Source organism: Chelonia mydas, chromosome 11 (genome assembly GCF_015237465.2).
Source record: "Chelonia mydas isolate rCheMyd1 chromosome 11, rCheMyd1.pri.v2, whole genome shotgun sequence".
In the NCBI taxonomy this organism is placed as follows: domain Eukaryota; kingdom Metazoa; phylum Chordata; order Testudines; family Cheloniidae; genus Chelonia; species Chelonia mydas.
This window is the reverse complement of record NC_051251.2, coordinates 66,094,530-66,112,284: the sequence shown is the minus strand read 5'-3', so window position 1 is coordinate 66,112,284 and position 17,755 is coordinate 66,094,530. Positions and strand designations below refer to the sequence as shown.

At 42.6% G+C, this 17,755-nt stretch overlaps 1 protein-coding gene across 8 annotated transcripts in view; it reads left to right on the top strand.

Annotated features, from left to right (window-relative positions):
• Nucleotides 1-17,755, top strand: part of IKZF2 (IKAROS family zinc finger 2) — a 134,883-nt gene that overhangs the window by 58,383 nt on the left and 58,745 nt on the right. For 6 of the 8 annotated variants that reach the window (XR_006284877.1, XM_043525252.1, XM_007068304.4 and 3 more), the window contains one exon: nt 14,188-14,454. Coding sequence is in view for 7 of the 8 variants with exons in the window: in XM_043525252.1 (XP_043381187.1) it covers nt 14,188-14,454 (267 nt within the window). In the remaining variant the exon portion in view is untranslated. The remainder of the gene's footprint in view (nt 1-14,187; nt 14,455-17,755) is intronic. The other 2 variants (XM_043525251.1, XM_043525253.1) reach the window with 1 other exon arrangement.

Here is a 17,755-nt window from a genome sequence, read left to right as displayed (position 1 = left end):
CCTGTTTCTTTCCCCAACCACACTGTCAGTTGTCTCCCCAGAACCTGGCCCCATGTCAACTCTCTCTCCACACCACCCCCTTCCCCTGCCCTTCCTAGTTTCTTTGCCCAAACAGTCCGTCTCCCTCCAGCTCCTCACCTGATCTCAGTCTCCCCTCACCTACTGACTCCTAGTCTCCCCACATTCCATCCCTGGCTCCCAGACCTAGTTTCCATACCCAGCCAGTCCCAGTCTCTCTCTCCTCCCATCTTCTAGTCCCAGTTACCTCCCAGTCTCTTTATCCTAAGCTACTGCTCTTGGCCTCCCCCCTCACCACCTATCCCCACAGGTAGGGCTTTTGTCCGTTTTGCATATGAGTCAGGCAGTTTCCTCTTACACACTGCTTGGGCATCAGCAGAGAAGTCACTGAGAGCACAGGAGAGATGGGCTCCTGGGTCTTGGTTCTGGCTGGGAGCAGACATTGCAGGGAAAGTCTGGCTTAACACACTATATCCCTGGGTTGGAGGAAGCATTCTCAGTCATTCTGTAGGGATGGTTCATGTGCATGGTCACTAGTAGGAGCTGTGAAAGGCTAAAGCACACACAGTGAAGATGGGAACTAAAGAGATTTTTGCTCTTAAAATCAAAAGTCTCTGCTGAGCACGTGCAAACTGTGATTTTGCCAAAGTCTTATAACTTAGCCAAATTTGGGCAGATTTTCGCAGCAAAAGACACATCCCTGAGGCAAAGCGTCCCTCTTCCCTCTCCCCCTGCCAAATTCCAAGTCCCTTCTCCAAATCATGGGGGCACTGGAGCTTTTCAAAGACAAGGTTGCCAGAATTGTTTTAGCATGGCAAAACAACATATTTATTTTCCCTAGCCTTGTTCTTGGAAATGAACCATTTTGACTGATTTTCTTATTTTTTCCCCAAAATTCAGCCTGAGGCAGATACCTGGCATGGAGAATTTCAGTTCAAACAGCTAAAGTTTGGCAAAGTTACAAGCAACTCAAAAGGGGGGACTTATGAGAAGTATCAGGCAATAATAGGTGATGCAACCAGCCCTGCCTGTAATAAGTGCTGGCATGTAAATAGCTTTAGACAAATCCATAGCCCAAGGAAACAAAATATTTCAACACCGAAATGACTTATGCCAGGCCTGAGTTTGGCCCTTTGGCCCTACAGCATGGCTTGGCATTTAGGCAGAAATCTTTCTGAGTACATAGATTTTAGTTTTCCATGAGATATTACCAGGTCTTTCAGAGATCAGTGCTGTCTAAGATACCGTAAGAGTAGCTGAAAAAGAAATGACCATTTGTGAGGTTAGAGTTAAATATGCAAATACCAGCAGAGCTGCTGTGTTTCTTCCAGGTAGAATTCTGGTCTTCCATCTCCACTATTGATTTCTTCTTCTCCCTGTCAATTTCTAGTGAATATGTAGTGACTGCAGTGCATGCTGCTGTTGTATCGTATTTGTGCTGTTGTAGTACCCCCAGGTTTCAATCAGCATCAGGGCCTCATTGAGCCAGGAGCTGTATGCATGGGTGTACACACTCCCTGCCCTGGAGGGCTTGCTGCACTTCCAGTGATGGCAGCAGCAGCTCCATCAATGGCATGGGATGGGAGCAATAGAAAACAACAGATGCGGCAGGGAGAAGAGATGTAATTAATATGCAGGAACTTTAGTCTGCATAAATCTGCTAGCTCTCTGCCTTCCTGAGCAATGCTGAGCCCTCTGGGAGAACACTCAGGGTAGAATTTTAAGGGGGGTTCCAATTTTCTCAAACTTTTCATCTGTTTGTACATTATTGCACCTCTACAGTAGTCTAAAATGTCTCTGATTTTGGACCCAGTCCCCCAAATATATAATCCTTACTTCTCTGAGTAGTCCTATAAAAGTCAATGGGACTATTTGTATGCCATTTTATTGGCACAATGTTGAATAATATGATGTACAGTTTGGCTCTGGAAGCAATAAAAAGTGAGAAAATGATTGTTTTCGCTTTAAAATCAGTAACCATTTCTTTATCTGACAAATATTTAGATTTCCATGTATATAATCACCTGCCCTTCCCCTCATCTTTCCTTAAAAGGGAAAAATGTACAGATGATGAATAGCAAATCTTCTCTAAGAGTTATTCAGGAATATTTACCATAAGGTTTTGCTTTTGTTTGCCTTTCTTGAGAAAAGAAATGTGAGGCAAAAGCTTTTGGTTTGAACACTGTCAGAAAATATCCAGAAATTGCAAGTTGCTACACAGATGCATAGATTTAATGAGACTGTGTAATGCCAGTTTTTTATGCTAAAGAATCTGACACACATGCTACTGAAATAAGTTAATACTCCGAGAGTTATTTTATATCTTTTTCCATTGCCATCTGTCACTGCCTACATTAATAATACAGGTGAAAGCGTAACATTTCTAGATTTTTTTTAAGGGATATTTATTTAAATATTTCTCCAGTTTAATATCTGGCTTGTTTTATGTTAGTTGGAGTTTGGGCCCAGTCCTGCAATCATAAATAATCCTTGCACAAATGAACACTCCCATTGATTTCAATGGGGCTTCGGTCATGGGCAAGAATTACCTGTGTGTATAAGAATTTTCAGAATTAGACTCAGCAGGTCTGATTCTCCTTTCACTTAGACAATTTTACATCAGTGAACAATATTGGGTTAGATCCTCAGCTGGTGTAACTAATCCACTGGAATTACATTGATTTATAGCAGTTTAGGATACTCTGTAGTAGAGTAGTTAGTCAAGTTTTAACCAGTATAAATGAGATCAGAACCTGTGGCTCATAAATTGACTTCATCCGATGAAGTGGGCTGTAGCTCATGAAAGCTTATGCTCAAATACATTTGTTAGTCTCTAAGGTGCCACAAGTACTCCTTTTCTTTTTAAATTGACTTCAGTGGCTTAGTTACTCCAGATTTCTATTGCTGTGACATCAGAATCTATCATGCAGTAGAAAGGAGTTGGACCTTTTATATCTAATTTCTGATGTAAATAGATAACTGAAGTTACGTTTAAAACAGTGTTCAAGGGTAAAAGGATGTAAACAGTTATAGTCACGCTTTGTCCTTTTGAATTTGCAAAAGCAAGGAAATTCAGGACCAGATTGTATTACTCTTACTCAGGTTCAGCAGTGGTGCATTCTGTGAATAGCCCCTTTGATAATTGAGGAAGAGTAGAAGAATTTGGCCCTTGGTAGTTGCACTCCATCCTTGGCACGTTACATTGTTCTGACTGTATGTGTTACTAGGGTCTCAGAGCATAAGCGGAACTCTCTAGTTCCCAAGAGTCCAGTACCTTGACCTTCATGGACTGTCTGAAACCAACAGAGTGAAAACGGAGAGAAAAACACATTTTTAAATTATGTCCAATGAAACAGGTCTCTTAAAGCAGCACAACTTCTTGTCTGAACTCTGCAAATAAAAAAACAAATGTTTTAACTGACTTTGGAAACTTTTCCCCAAGAACTGAGTAGTACACACAGCCACATCGTGCTACTTATACAGAATGAAAAAAGGAAGACGATGCATAATGATCGTATTGGTGGGCTAACACATTAATGATACAACCATTCAAGGATTTTCAGCGGCCTACTGAAATTTGTTTTAAGAGAGCACGGGGTGCGTAATAAATTAGTTTGCTCATATTTTGTCATGTCGCTGTCCTGATCCTCAGCTGGGGGAAATCTGCAAAGCTCAATTGACGTCACTCGATCTTCACTGATTTACAGCAGCTAAGGATCTAGCCCCATTATTTTTACTCCAGCGTGGTCAATTAAATGGGACGTTGACAAGATGCAGGAAAAGCATTGATTAAAATAAAGAAACAAAATGAAAATGTTAAGATTCCTTTTGCAGTTCATAGATGAAGGTGTACAAAATATTTGTGTTTGTGACAGGTGCTTCTCCAAAAAATTTTCCGTGGTTGGATGACTCAGTGGAGGTGTGTCCTGTTGGGGAGAAGTATCTTTGCTGTGTCGTTTATAGTTATTTCCTAGAAGAGGACACCGATAGATCAAGTTGTATTAAGAGCACTTGGAGTTTCGTAATTAAAAACAAAGCAAGCTTGTTTCCATGAGCTAAGATCACTTGAGTAGCCCAAAGGGTGTGACTTGTGATGAAAGCCTTACACTTCTTAAAAATACTAGTTTTAAAACATATACAATAATAGACACAGAAAATGAGCAGCCGCTATTTAAGCACCTGATCCAAAGCATATTAAAGACTATGGGAATCTCTTTAGGCACTTCACTTGGCTTTGGATCACTGTTTCTGTTAATTTTTTTTTTTTTAATTTAGTGCAATTCCCCTGGTGGACAGGGCTCTTTATAAATGAAATCCTTGTTATTGTTATAATTATTATGCATTGCGTGTTTTAGAAAGCATTTAGGAAGTCACACGCTCTTTGAGAAGTAGAGATGATGATAAGTGAAACTATGAGGTTTTGGTAATTTGAAGTGGTGCTATATATATTTATTGATGATCCCAATATAGCTGTAATCTGTCAACATTTCCATTACAAATTTCTAAGTTTTGGGGTATAAAATTCACAGTAGGATCTTAACAAGTCGCTTGGGAGTGAACGTTAGCAGACAGTGTCACAGGTCAATGAGTAAGTGCTCCTTATTATAGCTCAGAACCAACCTCTTTAAAAAAAAATAAAGTGTTTGAAGTCCTTAATGTTAGACCAATGCTGTCAGATTCGAGAAAACTCACTATAAATATTAGGGCTGATTCTCTGGTGTAAATCAGGAGTAACTCTACTAAAGTAACAAAGGTTAAACTGAGCTGAGAGGGGAATCATGCCTGCTGGGTTCACTACACATATTGTAGAAGGTCCAAAGGCTTGCCTTGGATATGAACATGCAGTTTTCATTCATCTAGTTACATTTGTGCATTTAAGGGCAAAAGTTGACCTCAGGATCTTTTATGGAAGGTTTGCCCAACACTGAGTGATTATCTATCTATCCTGTCATATGAGGTGCAAAATCCAGGCACAGAGGGTCTAATCCAAAGCCCATTGAAGTCAATAGATAGAGTCCCATTGACTCTGAAGGCCTTTGGGTCAGGTCCAAAATTGGGGACAAATTCAGCCACCCTTACTTGTGCTGAGTAATTTCTTCCTGAGTAATCTCTTTCAGTAGGACTACTCACTGAATAAAGTGCTATTCATGGTGAGTAAAGGGTGTCAGCATTTGGCCCCATTTTTAGAAATGGCATTTCATCTCAGTGCTGAACTTGTTGGGAGTTTGTGGGTTTGAGTCCGAATACTTGCCATGACTATAACGTTTTTTCTTGTCAGTTGGAATAGTTATATAAGCTTATATAGACCGCTATGAAAGTTGTTCCACTGGTTTCACTACCACTGTCCCCACCATTTGTTTGTGGCATTGGACAATCCAATTGGGAGAAAGAGGGTGGTGTTAAAAACAGAGCAATCAAAACTCTGTTTCGACACTGCAGAGAAACCAGTTTAAACCAACTGGGTATAACAGAACTGTAAATGAAACTAGCCCCTCTTACAGACCTGAAATACATGGCCCAATCATGTTCCCATTTGAATTCAACAGAAGCTTTGCCATTGATTTTATTGGGAGCAGGATTAAACCCGTGATTCTTCAATGTCCTTATAAAATCCTTTTGTCGTCTGGGATTTTGAAAGGTGCCTAAATTAGGCACCCAATTCCCATAGACTATGGGCACCTAGTCCCTTTATGCTTATTGCTAAATCCCAGTAATAGTGTAGATAAAAACTTTGTAATCTACTTCTAACCATTTGAGTCAACGTGGACAGGTGAAGAAGCATTTGGGTTGTGGTATATCTCGACAAAGCACTATTGAAATCAGTGATGTCGCATGGATTCCCACCATCTGAGGACCTGGGCTGTCATGTGCACAAGAGTGTCATCTTGGTAGCTCATGCTGTGTCAGCTGGTGAACAAATCTGACATTCAGTAGTGTAGTGGGAGAGGCTTTTGGACATGTACAAGAGCCTCTACTTAAAACTGAAAGGAGAGAGGGGTAATTCCTCTTCCTTTGTTCACGGAGTTCACCCTTTCCCTGGATACAGCTCAGTCAATTCAGCTAAAGATGCATGGGGCCTGATTCTCCTCTTGCTTACACCTGTGTGAATCAGGAGTGACTTATCACTGGGGCTTTTTAAAAAAAAAAATACTATTCAAGAGCAACTGGACTTCCCTTTGGAATGTACCAATTTGCACAAGTGTCAAAATATTTTTCCAGAAAATTTCCTGCAGGAAGATACCACCCATAGACACCATTGAAATATCTTCATTTTCCCCTTACTTCCCCATTGGATATGTTGAATGCTGCAGTATACTATCCCTACATTCAGTGGACCTGATTCGCCTTTCTTGTCAGCATTCACCAGTGTAGCTCTACTGACTTTGGAGTCACTCCTGATTTACACAGGTGTAAGCAAGAGGAGAATCAGGCCCTGTGCATTTTTCAGGAACAAAGTATAAAGTTTCCAGTAAGTACACTTTTTAATATACGTCTGTTTGCCAAGTGGAGTTGCCTCCCTCCTTGACTATGCAGAAACAGATTAATAGATTCCCTAGTCCCTTATCCCTCTGCTCTGTCCGGATACCCATGACTTTCTAAGTGAGAGAATTTTTGTGGGCGCTCCTTGTTTAAACCTTTGGCAACACATTATTGTTAGAACCATAGTTGATTATAAAGCCTCTTTAATTAAGGGCCAAATTCTGCCCTGAAGAAGAAACTCAGGGTATGGGTCTTCTTTATAATGAGACCCCTTTGCATTGCTCCAGCATCAAATTATGTTTACGCTAGCATTAAAGCCTCTTTACCATTCTGGCAGTGTAATCATGGGATAAGAGGTAAGGTCCTCTCATGGATCAGTAGCTCGTTAAAAGAGAGGAAATAAAGGGCGGGAATAAATGGCCAGTTTTCGCAATGGAGAGAGGTGAGTAATGGGGTCCCCCAAAGATCTGTACTGGAACCTGTGCTGTTCAACATATTCATAAATTATTTGGAAAAGGGGTTGAACAGTGAGGTGGCAAAATTTGCAGACGATACAGATTTACTCCAAGATAGTTCAGTCCAAAGCTGACTGGATCTCACAGGACTGGGCAACAAAATGGCAGATGAAATTTCATATTGGTAAGTGCAAAGTAATGCACATTGGAAAAAATAATCCCAACTATACATACAAAATGATGGGGTCTAAATTAGATGTTACTACCCAAGAAAGAGATCTTGGAGCCATCATGGATAGTTCTCTGAAAACATCTGATCAACGTGCATCTAGTGTTTGTTCTTAAATTGGAAGAGGGAAAACAAGCTTGCCTGCTTTTTCAATTCCCAATTGATTATTTAATTTTGAATGAACTAATCATTGAACTGAACTAGTTGAATAAACTGAAATGAAGAAAACATTCTCTCTGCACCTGCACAAGAGGCTACTGCTGTCAAAAGTAGTTTAGCACATCAACAAACTCTGGTTCCTCCAGATGCTTAGCCGGTGACTTCCACCAGTTCCATGGTTTTGTCTTTCTTTAAAACTTGGAAGCAAACATGTACTATTTAACATATTTTTAATTTAATTTAAATTATTTTAATAGATAGTAAGTTTAGGTCTTAACATAGGCAGTCAATTTCAAATGTAATTTTAAATAGGTTTTCTTTTTTAAAAAAACCCACAACGGTATTTGATTAAAATGTTTAAAAAATCAGATTTAAATAAAAAATCCATTTATTTTTAAAAATTGATTTTTATCCACCCTGCTCCTGCCGCCCACACAGAAAATCCTCTGACCCAGTTTGGAAGTGCATTAAACCCAGGCTCGCTTTCCCAGTTGGGGTGTGGGTCAGAGCCCAGGCTCTGCTTTGATTCAGGCCGGAACCCATCTACTTTGCAGTGAGGATGTAGGCTAGAGACCAGTCAAGTTCTGCTAGTCCTCCAGTCCCCTTCTGACAGTTCTCCCCTCCATACTCAAAGGATGGACAAGGTCTCCTAAAATGGACACAGCTGACTGGGGAAGGAAGCCTAGAATGTCTCCGCCCAAAGAACCAGGGCACATGCTCCCAGGCACACGTGGGTGAGTGCAGAAACAGTGAGGACATAGTAACTCAGGTAGGGCTTGGCAGTGGGGATGCTTAGGTGCTTGGACCCGGATTCCAGTCTCCTGAGTTAACTGTGCAGTGTAGACATAACTGTAGAGTTAATTGTGAATCAGGCCTTATTGTTTGTTTCCAGGAAAAAAAAAGATACTTGTGGCGTTTTTTTACCTTGAATTTTCAGAATCATTTCAGGCTGAAACTTGCTCTTTTCTTCTTCTTCTTCTTGAAATTTAAGGTAATTAGCAAAACTGTTTTTTGTCTTTCTTTCGTGTCATAAACCACTTGCCGTTCCACCGCCCATGTTTCTAAAATTAAACCTAGCTCTCCCCCACATACACCCCCTCTCAACTGGATGGACATGAGGCACAGTGCTTTCATGTAGTAATCTTTCAGTCCATAAGCCCAGGTTCAGACGTGGAAGGAGTTAGGTCATTGCATGATCATCCGTAGCGGACAGCTGGCCATATCCCCAAACCATTACACGTGAATTATACCTAGGAGAAGCTGGGAGTGGAACAGACCAATTGTTATAGATCGGGGTGGCCAAACTGCCGCTCGTGAGCCACGTGCAGCTCTTTTGAAGTTAAAGGGCGGCTCCTGGAGCCCTCCACGCCCACCATTCTTCACCTACCAGACTGGGGGCAGAGCTCAGGGCTTCTGCCCTGCGGCGGGGTGGTGAGGTTAGGGCTTCTGCCAGAAACGACTGCTGCCTGTAAAAGGGGGGCGGCACAATTTAAAGGTTTGGCCCTGCCAACAGCTTGAGTCACACACACCCAGGCACACTCCCCCTCTTTCCCTCAGCAGCCCCTCCCTTCAGCTCCCAGCTATTAGCTTTGTTGGGAGAGGCAGTGGCAAACAGCTGGGAGCTCCAAGGAGGGGTCTCTGCTTTAGCTCCTTGGGGAGTGGCAGCAGCTGAAGCCCCAAGCCCCAGCAGGTATGCCCAGGTTCTTCATCTGAAGATTGTCATATAAGTCTTGGAGGGTCAGTAAGTTGGCCTCCCCTGTTATAGATCATTGACCGGACTTTATGGAAAAGCTCCCACTGTGCCTACCTGTAATATCTCCTTCTCTAGTTAGTGCTTTGAGTCTGTCTTACCCGAGTAGTTGTATTTACTAACTTTTACTTAATTTCCTCAGGTCTTTGAAATGTTGAAATAAGGCGGGCAATATATCCATGACTTTGTTCACTGTGCCTGGACAAGGGTTTTTAGAACAAACACTGGGTGAGCTAATTTGGGATCTGCTCTACACTGTTTAGATCCATGCTGAGTTAAGAACACATTTTGTCAGCATTAACTTCGAATTTCTTTGATTTTGTATGTTACACTGTGTCTGCCCCATGATATTCTATCAGCAGGAGTTTTTGTGCTTCCCTTTGTCTTGCAGTGGGGTACCACTGTGCATTACTACCTCCTTGTTTTTTTTTAAATAATGACCTTTACTTTTCAATACTGTACCTTGTAGCCTCAGCTGGGGATCAAAACATTTAATGAGACACTAGGGATTTTCTAAATCTCATTTTTTGGGGGAGATAACTTCCATAATAGAGGATAAAATGCACAGCAGGATCATCTTGCAATACTCAAGCGCGAAAAATCATTAAAATAGGAGCATAACATCTGCTAATATTTTTGCTGGTGATTGTTATGCTTATTCATGGATAAAGAAAATATTTTGGCGCTAAGGACTTACCAGAGCACTGCTTAATATGGCATTGTTGATTAATTAGCATATGAGACAAGATTGCATTATCTAGAGTTCCCTGTAGAAAATAATTACTCTTCAAGTATAAGCTAGGGTCAGTTGAATACTGATACTCAGAAGGAAAGAAAAGCAGTTGTATGCCCCACTGAATGCATGCTGTTAGCATCAGGTTTATGGATGGTGCTTTTATGGTGGGTGATTGTCTCAGTTTGTGTCAGGAGGTGTTGAACAGTGCAATAAAGTGAATGGTGATAAAATGAAGAAAAGTTAAATTGGAAAAGCTTCTGGCTTCAGGTTTGATGCTCCTTGAAAAAATCTGTTTTGTTTTTTTTTAATAATTAGTTTGCAGTATGGTTGTAGCCATATTGGCCCCAGGATATTAAAGAGACAAGGCGGGTGAGGTAATATATTTTATTGGACCAGCGTCCATTGGGGAAAGAGACAAGCTTTCAAGCCTACAGAGAGCTCTTCTTCAGATCTGGAGAAGAGCTCTGTATAAACTCAAAAGTTTTCTCTCTTTCACCAACAGAGGTTGGTCCAATAAAAGAGATTACTCACCTAGCTTGTCCTTCTGGATTGTGTTTGATATTTTAGACTAATTTGCTGTATTGTTGTGATTTGTAGAAGAAGTGCTGAAAAGTTTCAACTTTGTTCTGTGCATATGTATTTATCTATTGCATAGTCAAGTGCAAGAATGATTGCAGTTTTCAGTAAATATTCAAAGAAGAGCCTTGTAGTGCAGTTTACCTGCAGGCATTATACAGTACAGGATAGCACCAAACTCTGCTTTATACATCCTTTCTCTCTTTAACATAATTCTTTTATTTGTTAAATTTGTGGCAATAGGTGAAATCAAAGAAAAGGTTATGTAAATAGCTCTTGTCTTTGGGCTGAATAAAATAGAAGAAATAAATACACCCCCTGAACTGTGTGTGTTTGTAAAATATTGTACGTGTCTGGTATATGTATCAACATGAAGTAAAGCAGCAAGGATGACTTGATTAGCAAAGTCCTCATGAAGAGCTGAGGTGATCCCCACAGTAGCAGCATTCCCTTCCTTGGAGACCTGCAACTCTCCCTAGTCCCAGCTGAAGAGGGAACCTTCACAGAGCAACAAACACATGATGCCAGGTTTCTGAAAGCAGCAGGGACAGAGTCAAAGGGGGTGCGGGTATGAACTTTTGTCAACAGGCTGAACAATTCTGCACAATAGCCAGAGTGCTTTTAAGTGATGAGATGGAATGAGCAACTCTCCGTATACAGCCTTTGGAGGGTTCTACTGACCTGTGTTCTGAGGAGTTGAGAGGGTTGTATGTCTGGAAGGTTGTTTTGCAGCAAACAACTCGCTCTGTTTTGTTTTGCTGTTTATCCTATTGGATTCAAGCCAGCATTCAGCAGAAGGCAACACTCGGTTAAGATAAAATAAGACACTGACAACAATCTCCCGGTTTCTAAGCACTTTTGACCTTATTTTCAGGTCACTTATTTTCAGAGGTTCTCAGCAACAAGGGCTCCCATGGACTTGAATGGGAACTGTGAAGGCTCAGCCCCAATGAACGTTCCAGATACAATAAATACAATCGAGATACAGTTTATATAAAAATATACCCTGGATACAAATTACACTCCTCTCTCTTGCATGTGCACACGCACACACTCGGTCACTCACATAGACATACACCCCTTCACTTGGTGCAAAGTGTGTTGTGACTATTTTGCATATTGTTCCTACTCTACAGGGATAAAGGGTAATCTTGTGGTTAAGACACAGTATTTTGGGTCAGGAGAGCAGTGTCCTACTCCTCACTCTGCCACAGACTTCCTGTGTAACAAATCCACATAGACAGCAGACACGATTACTTTGGGCTTGTTGCGCTGATACTCTGAACACCCCCAGTTCCAGTGGAAGTCAACGGGAGCTGCTGGTTCTCAGCACCTTTAATAATTTGGCTCCGCATAAATCATACACAGATACTTTCAAAGACAAGGCAGGATTAGAACCTTAGCCCTTTCATTCCCAAAGCAAAGACCTTGCAATGAACTAAAACTGTCCTGTCAGTTAGCCTTGCTGTGCCTCTGTTTCTTTATCTGTAAAATGGGACTATGGCACTGCCTTGCCTTAGAGGAGTGATGAGAGTGTAAACACATTCAAAGATTGTGAGTCGCTTTGAGCTCTGATATAAAGTACGGAGTAAGAGCTTGGCATAATTATGGTGATGATACAGTGTTTTTCATCTGTAGATTTCAAAGTGCTTTACATAGGAGGTCAGTATCCTTTTACAGATGGGGAAACCAAGGTCTCCCAGGAGGCTAATGGCATAGCTAGGAATTGATCCCGGGTCTTTTGCTCTTAATTTGTTACCTTGAATCATTTCACATCATTCAAACAAACAAAACTGGGGCAGGTTAGAATAAAAATTGAAATTTGCAGTTTTGATTAAAAAAAGTGAGATGTTTATAAAATTTTCTTGAAAATGTCTATCTTCGTGGTTTCTTTGAAAAACTCTGTGTAAAACATAGGAATTGTACATGTTTGGGGCCAGATTGTGGTTTGTCCTTCATGTCCACACAGGTGAGTAAAGAGTAGTAAGGCTTCCCCTTATTCCTCTGTGCCAGTTACCCATACCATAGCTAGCAGCGTGCTGGAGAAAGCTGCTTCTGTGGGCTGCTATATTCCTGCTCTCTCCTGTGCATGGGGAAGGGGCAGGGAATGAGCGGGAGCCCAGACCCAGAACTTGAGGCAAAGTCACCGTTTAGCCCTCAGTTGCGACATGGTATCTTTGTATCAGCAAATGTATCTTTGTGGAAATAAAATATCATTTCCGTTCAGCAAATAAAGAGCAAAAATATTTCATAATGTAAAATGCTTAATGTTTTGATGGCTGGATTTACAATGACGTACGGCTACCATGGTCGATCTGTCTCCTTTTTCTGCATGGGCCTTACTACAGTATATGCATTCCTTGGCTCCCATTAATGCCCTGGTGAACAGTGGGAGATGTATTTTGACAATTGTACAATTAGAAAGTCACCTTTAATTGGCCTTTGATCTCCTGGTTTTGTTCCTATCACTGTACATGCCCTAGACAACATGGAAACACAGATTTCTGAACCTATCAAATATTTAGGGTGGGCACATAGAAGAGTAACTAATGAGGTTAATGCTGAGGGACTGGGTAGCTCAGGGTACTTGTAATGGGAAATGGAGGAAGCTTTTACCCTCTTGTTCAACTCGAACCTCAGTCTGTAGGGGCTGAAATTGTTCCTATATGATGGCTGTCCTGTAGCCTATATGAGAGAGACAAAGTGGGCGAGGGAATACATTTTATTGGACCAACTTCTGTTCGTGAGAGAATGAGCTTTTGAGCTCCACAGAACTCTTCTTTGGGTCTTCAGGTTCTGACACACCTATGTCTGTTCTGTGGATAGACAGTGAAACTCTGGGGCATTCTTTACAGCAGCTTTCGCTAACTGGACAACATTTTCAAATGTCAGTGCCGAAGGTGAGGGATCTACACTCGCATTGAGACACGTCAGCAAGGGGTCTGATTTTTTTTCAGTTCTCATCGGCTTTGATGGAATTTGGGTGACACCTTAACGGTCTAAAATAAAGTCTGCTGAAGTCAATGAAAGACTCCCAGACTGTGTGTCAGGCCCTAACAGAGTATACAGACAATGGGATGCCCTTACCCCACTTGTATACGTGAACTGCAAACCAGAACACAGCTGGCATAGTAGGTCTGTGCAAGAACTATGACTTGGAGATTATCTTTGCACCATGTACGCCCTTCTTCATTAAACTAATTTGTTTTGAACAAGTGTCCCTTTAAGGAGAGTTCATTTCAGTGAACTGACTATGTAGCATTCTCTATCTGGAAGACTGCTATATATAGTTTGATGTGCAACCGCTAGAATTAGGTACGAGGGGAGGAGTAAATATTTTTAACTGCTCATTCCCTGTGGTACGCGACTCTTTGTACTCCTTGCATTCAGTGGATCCATGAAAGGAAGAATGACTTTGTGGTCAAAGCAGTGGAAGATCTGGATTCAGTTTCTTGTTCTTTCACAGAATTTCTGGGTGACCTTGGGCAAGTCACTTAATTTCTCTGTGCCCTAGTTTCCCATCTGCAAAATGGGAATAAAAATTCTTTCTTTCTCCTACTGTTTGTCTGTTTAGAATAGATTGTATATGTTTAGGGTTGGGGGTCCATCTTTAACTATATGTATGTACAGCACCTAGCACAATGGGGCCCTGATCATGTTTGGGGCCTCTAGACATTACTGTAGTCAAATAATTAATAATAATGCTAATTGGCCACGGTATTAGTTAATTGGTAATGAGGAAAAGACTGATTTTTTTTTGTTTATATATTTTTTAACATTTCAGCAAATTCAGTAAAGCTAGAAATGCAAAGCGATGAGGAGTCTGACAGGAAACCCCTAAGCCGTGAAGATGAGATCAGGGGTCATGATGAAGGAAGCAGCTTGGAAGAACCTCTCTCTGAGAACAGCGAGATGGCGGACAACAGAAAGATCCAGGAGCTGTCAGGCGAGGGAGGAATCCGGCTTCCGAATGGTAAACTGAAATGTGACGTCTGTGGCATGGTTTGCATTGGGCCCAATGTGCTTATGGTACATAAAAGGAGCCACACTGGTAAGCAGCTGAAAGAAAAACTGATGACTGCCTGTGGCATCTGATGTTGATATTACCTGACAACTCTTCTCTTGCCTTTGTACTCAAGGGTGACAATAGAGGATGTTGGGGTGGGGTGCGGAAGGGGGATTGGGGTGGATTTGCTCTTTCAAAATTCCGGTGGCACTCTATTGTTGGCAAGCAAAAAGCTTTCTTGGCATTGAGTGCCGGCCTTCCGTTCTTAGGAATAGCAAAGAAAAGAAGTCTGGAAATCAGACTTCATCATTCTTGCCTAGCAGTAATATGGTGAATGATCAGCACAAATAGAATTGACAGGTGTCATTCTTTTCCATGTCTTTAATGCGTGTGTGATCCCATACGTTCTTCTTCAAAGCTAAGTGGCTAAAGTGACTAGGCTTCAAGATGGGACATGTGTAAGTATCTGGGGAAGGCCTTGGGTTGCACTCAGATTGGGACCCCAATTCAAGAAAGCACTTAAAGCATGTGCTTACTGTACTGGGACTTAAGCATATGTTTAAAGTTAAGCACATACTTAAGGTGCTTCATGCTTTCCTCACAGATTCTGGGAAGAAGAAAGTTCTTTCTTGCCTTATGCCTTTGATATTGTTAATGGTGTGACAGACAGTCCACACTCAGATATTGTACTTAGGAACTAGTGGGGGGCAGGGAGGTTAGGAAAAGTAAGAAAAGACTTTTTGTATTATCCCTTTATGAACTGAATAGTTTGCAGTGCAGTAATGAGCAATTGATGACAAAGAGATCAATAGAACTTTTGCACAGAGCAATACTATACATATTATAAGTAAGGATATGGTTTTGTCATGGAGGACCTGGATTCCATGACTTTCCGGGATCATGGTGCATTCATGATTTCAGACAGATTGGCAGCTACAGCAGAGGAAAAGCACTACTTAGAGAACTGAAATCTTGATTGATTGATTGACAGTTTGACATCCCACTACTAGAAAGGTCAAGTGGAAAGTGCAGCATACTGAGTCCCCAGGTTTTAAAGAGTTCCCGTAAGTTTTCAGTGGCATATGCACACAGGCGAGTATATCTACAGTAGGTACGTCAAAGGCTACGCTGTCTACCTTGAGTGCCCAAATGAGAGATCCTACATTTTATATTTAGGCTAGGGTTGCCAACTTTCTAGCTGCTAAAAACCGAACACCCCCTGCCTCACGTCTTCCCAAAGGCCCTGCCCCCGCCCCACCTCTTCGCCCAAGGGTCCAGGGCAGCTGGGGCACAGTGGGGGGCTGGTCCCTGGGGCAATCGGGGAATGGTGGAGCAGAGGGGGAGGTGGACAGGATCCCACCCCCCCGCCCGGGCAGCGACACCTACCTCTGCAAGCCCAGTCCCGAAGCCTGCCACCTGTCTCTGTCAGACGTCAGCAGCTGAGCAGTTCCTCCATGTGGCTCCAGCTGCTGCTCTTCCCACCCCGCAATGATGGAGGCTGGTTACTGCGACAAACCAGACTGTTAGTGACCAGTCAGAAAACCGGACACCTGGCAACCCTAGTTTAAGCTCCTTATTTAAAAACGGCCTGAGGTTTTGAGGTGTTGAGCACTGGCAGGTCCTTATTTAGGTGCCTCAACATATGGGTGATTTGGGTGCCTAACTTTTTAGGCACCCACATTTAAACAACAACATTTGCCTTCTACTGTGCAGACTAATGCCACGCTATGGGCACGTGTAGCTAAGGATTACATAACACACTGCTGTTTTTGTAAAGCCATTAGAGCTTCTCTGCAGTGCTCCGGCTCTTTGCCCCTGGGCAGAGAGGCTGTGATGAACCGCTTTATACAGATGATTTCGAGCATATAGAAACGGGCATTCCTTTCACCGTGTAGCTGGGCACGCTGCTCTTAGTGATCCAGCTGGCCCGCTGTTTTATTTTAGATGCTGCTGCTTCACTGTCCACAGCGGCATGTCCATGGAAGGAGGAATTTGCTTGGATGTCCACATCCTTGTCTTGAATGGCAAAAAGCAAATGTTAAAAATTCTAGAGCAAGGCTAGTATTTAAAACATTATACTGCCATTTCATCAGCAGTAGCTATTAACGGGCTACTCTGAGCCTTTGGACTCGGTCCTCTTAGGCTACGTGTGGCTGTGCAGCCCCCAAGGGAACTTTTGGGGAGGAATTGTACTCCAGAGACCCCTCCCCTTTTCCACTGGCGAGGGGCAGAGGGTTCTGTATCAGCCCTTCCATGACATAGCCAGCTCCTCATCCCACTGCCCCCCAGCCAGCTCTGCTGGCCAATGCATACGTGGGGGCTTGACTCCCCTTCCTCTCCTGCCTGGCCGATATGTCCCGTGTACTGCAAGGCACAGTCTGGCCCGCTGTTTGCCTTGCAGAAACTTCAGCTGTCTTCCCCTCCAGAAAATGGTAGATCCCGTCCCTAAAGCCTGATGCCATTCTGTCCCAAACACTGCAGCTTACCGTAATAATCATAATTCACGCACAAGGCAAAATTGTGCCTCGCCCAGGGGAAGGGGTTGCAAGATGGCCCCTTACTCTTTGGCATGGTCTGCTTTAATCATAAAGGGCACAACAGCCTCCCCCTCCCTTACTGGTGAGGTCCCTTCTGCCCCCACGGCACACGAGCCAATGCAGCTGAACAGGCGTGGGAAGAGGGCAGTAAGCTGTGACAGGCATAGGGCTGGTGCAGATTTTTGCTCCCGTGACCACACAGTTTCACGATACCCCTGATTCAGGGCTTGTGGTAACCCCACAATGGAGCCCATAATGCTCCTGCCGAGGTAGCAACCATTACTGCAGAACCCTGCACTTTTTAAGGCATTGATAACTCAGGTAAAGCAAGTTCCAAATGCACAGGGGCGGCTTTTCCCGTTTGTTTGTCATGTATCAGTAACATTCGGCATAGGGATGCGATGCGAAGGTGGAACAGTTTCACTGAGCTTCAGCGTTCCAGCTCATTTCACAAGAGCACATCAGGGCTAATTTCTTTTCCTCCCCTTTCATCCTCTTTTTTATTTTTCAGTAAAAACCTCATTCTCCATGCTGTTGTATACCAGGGGCGGGGGGCTGTAGCAACATCTTTCTAAGAGTTTTGTGTTACTGCAGTAGTTGGATAATCAGGTAATATTGTCATCGGGTACTCCAGGCATTCTTGTTTGGCGGCATCGAGGAGAGAGGGGGGAAAAAAAAAAGTAGCGTTAAGAATCCAATTTGTCTACAGAAATAACAAAGAATTTGAATGTGTTAAAAGTGAATTTGTCATCCCTCTAGGCTTGGCCCTTTATGGGAATGAAAAAAACCAAACCCTCTCTTATCTTCCC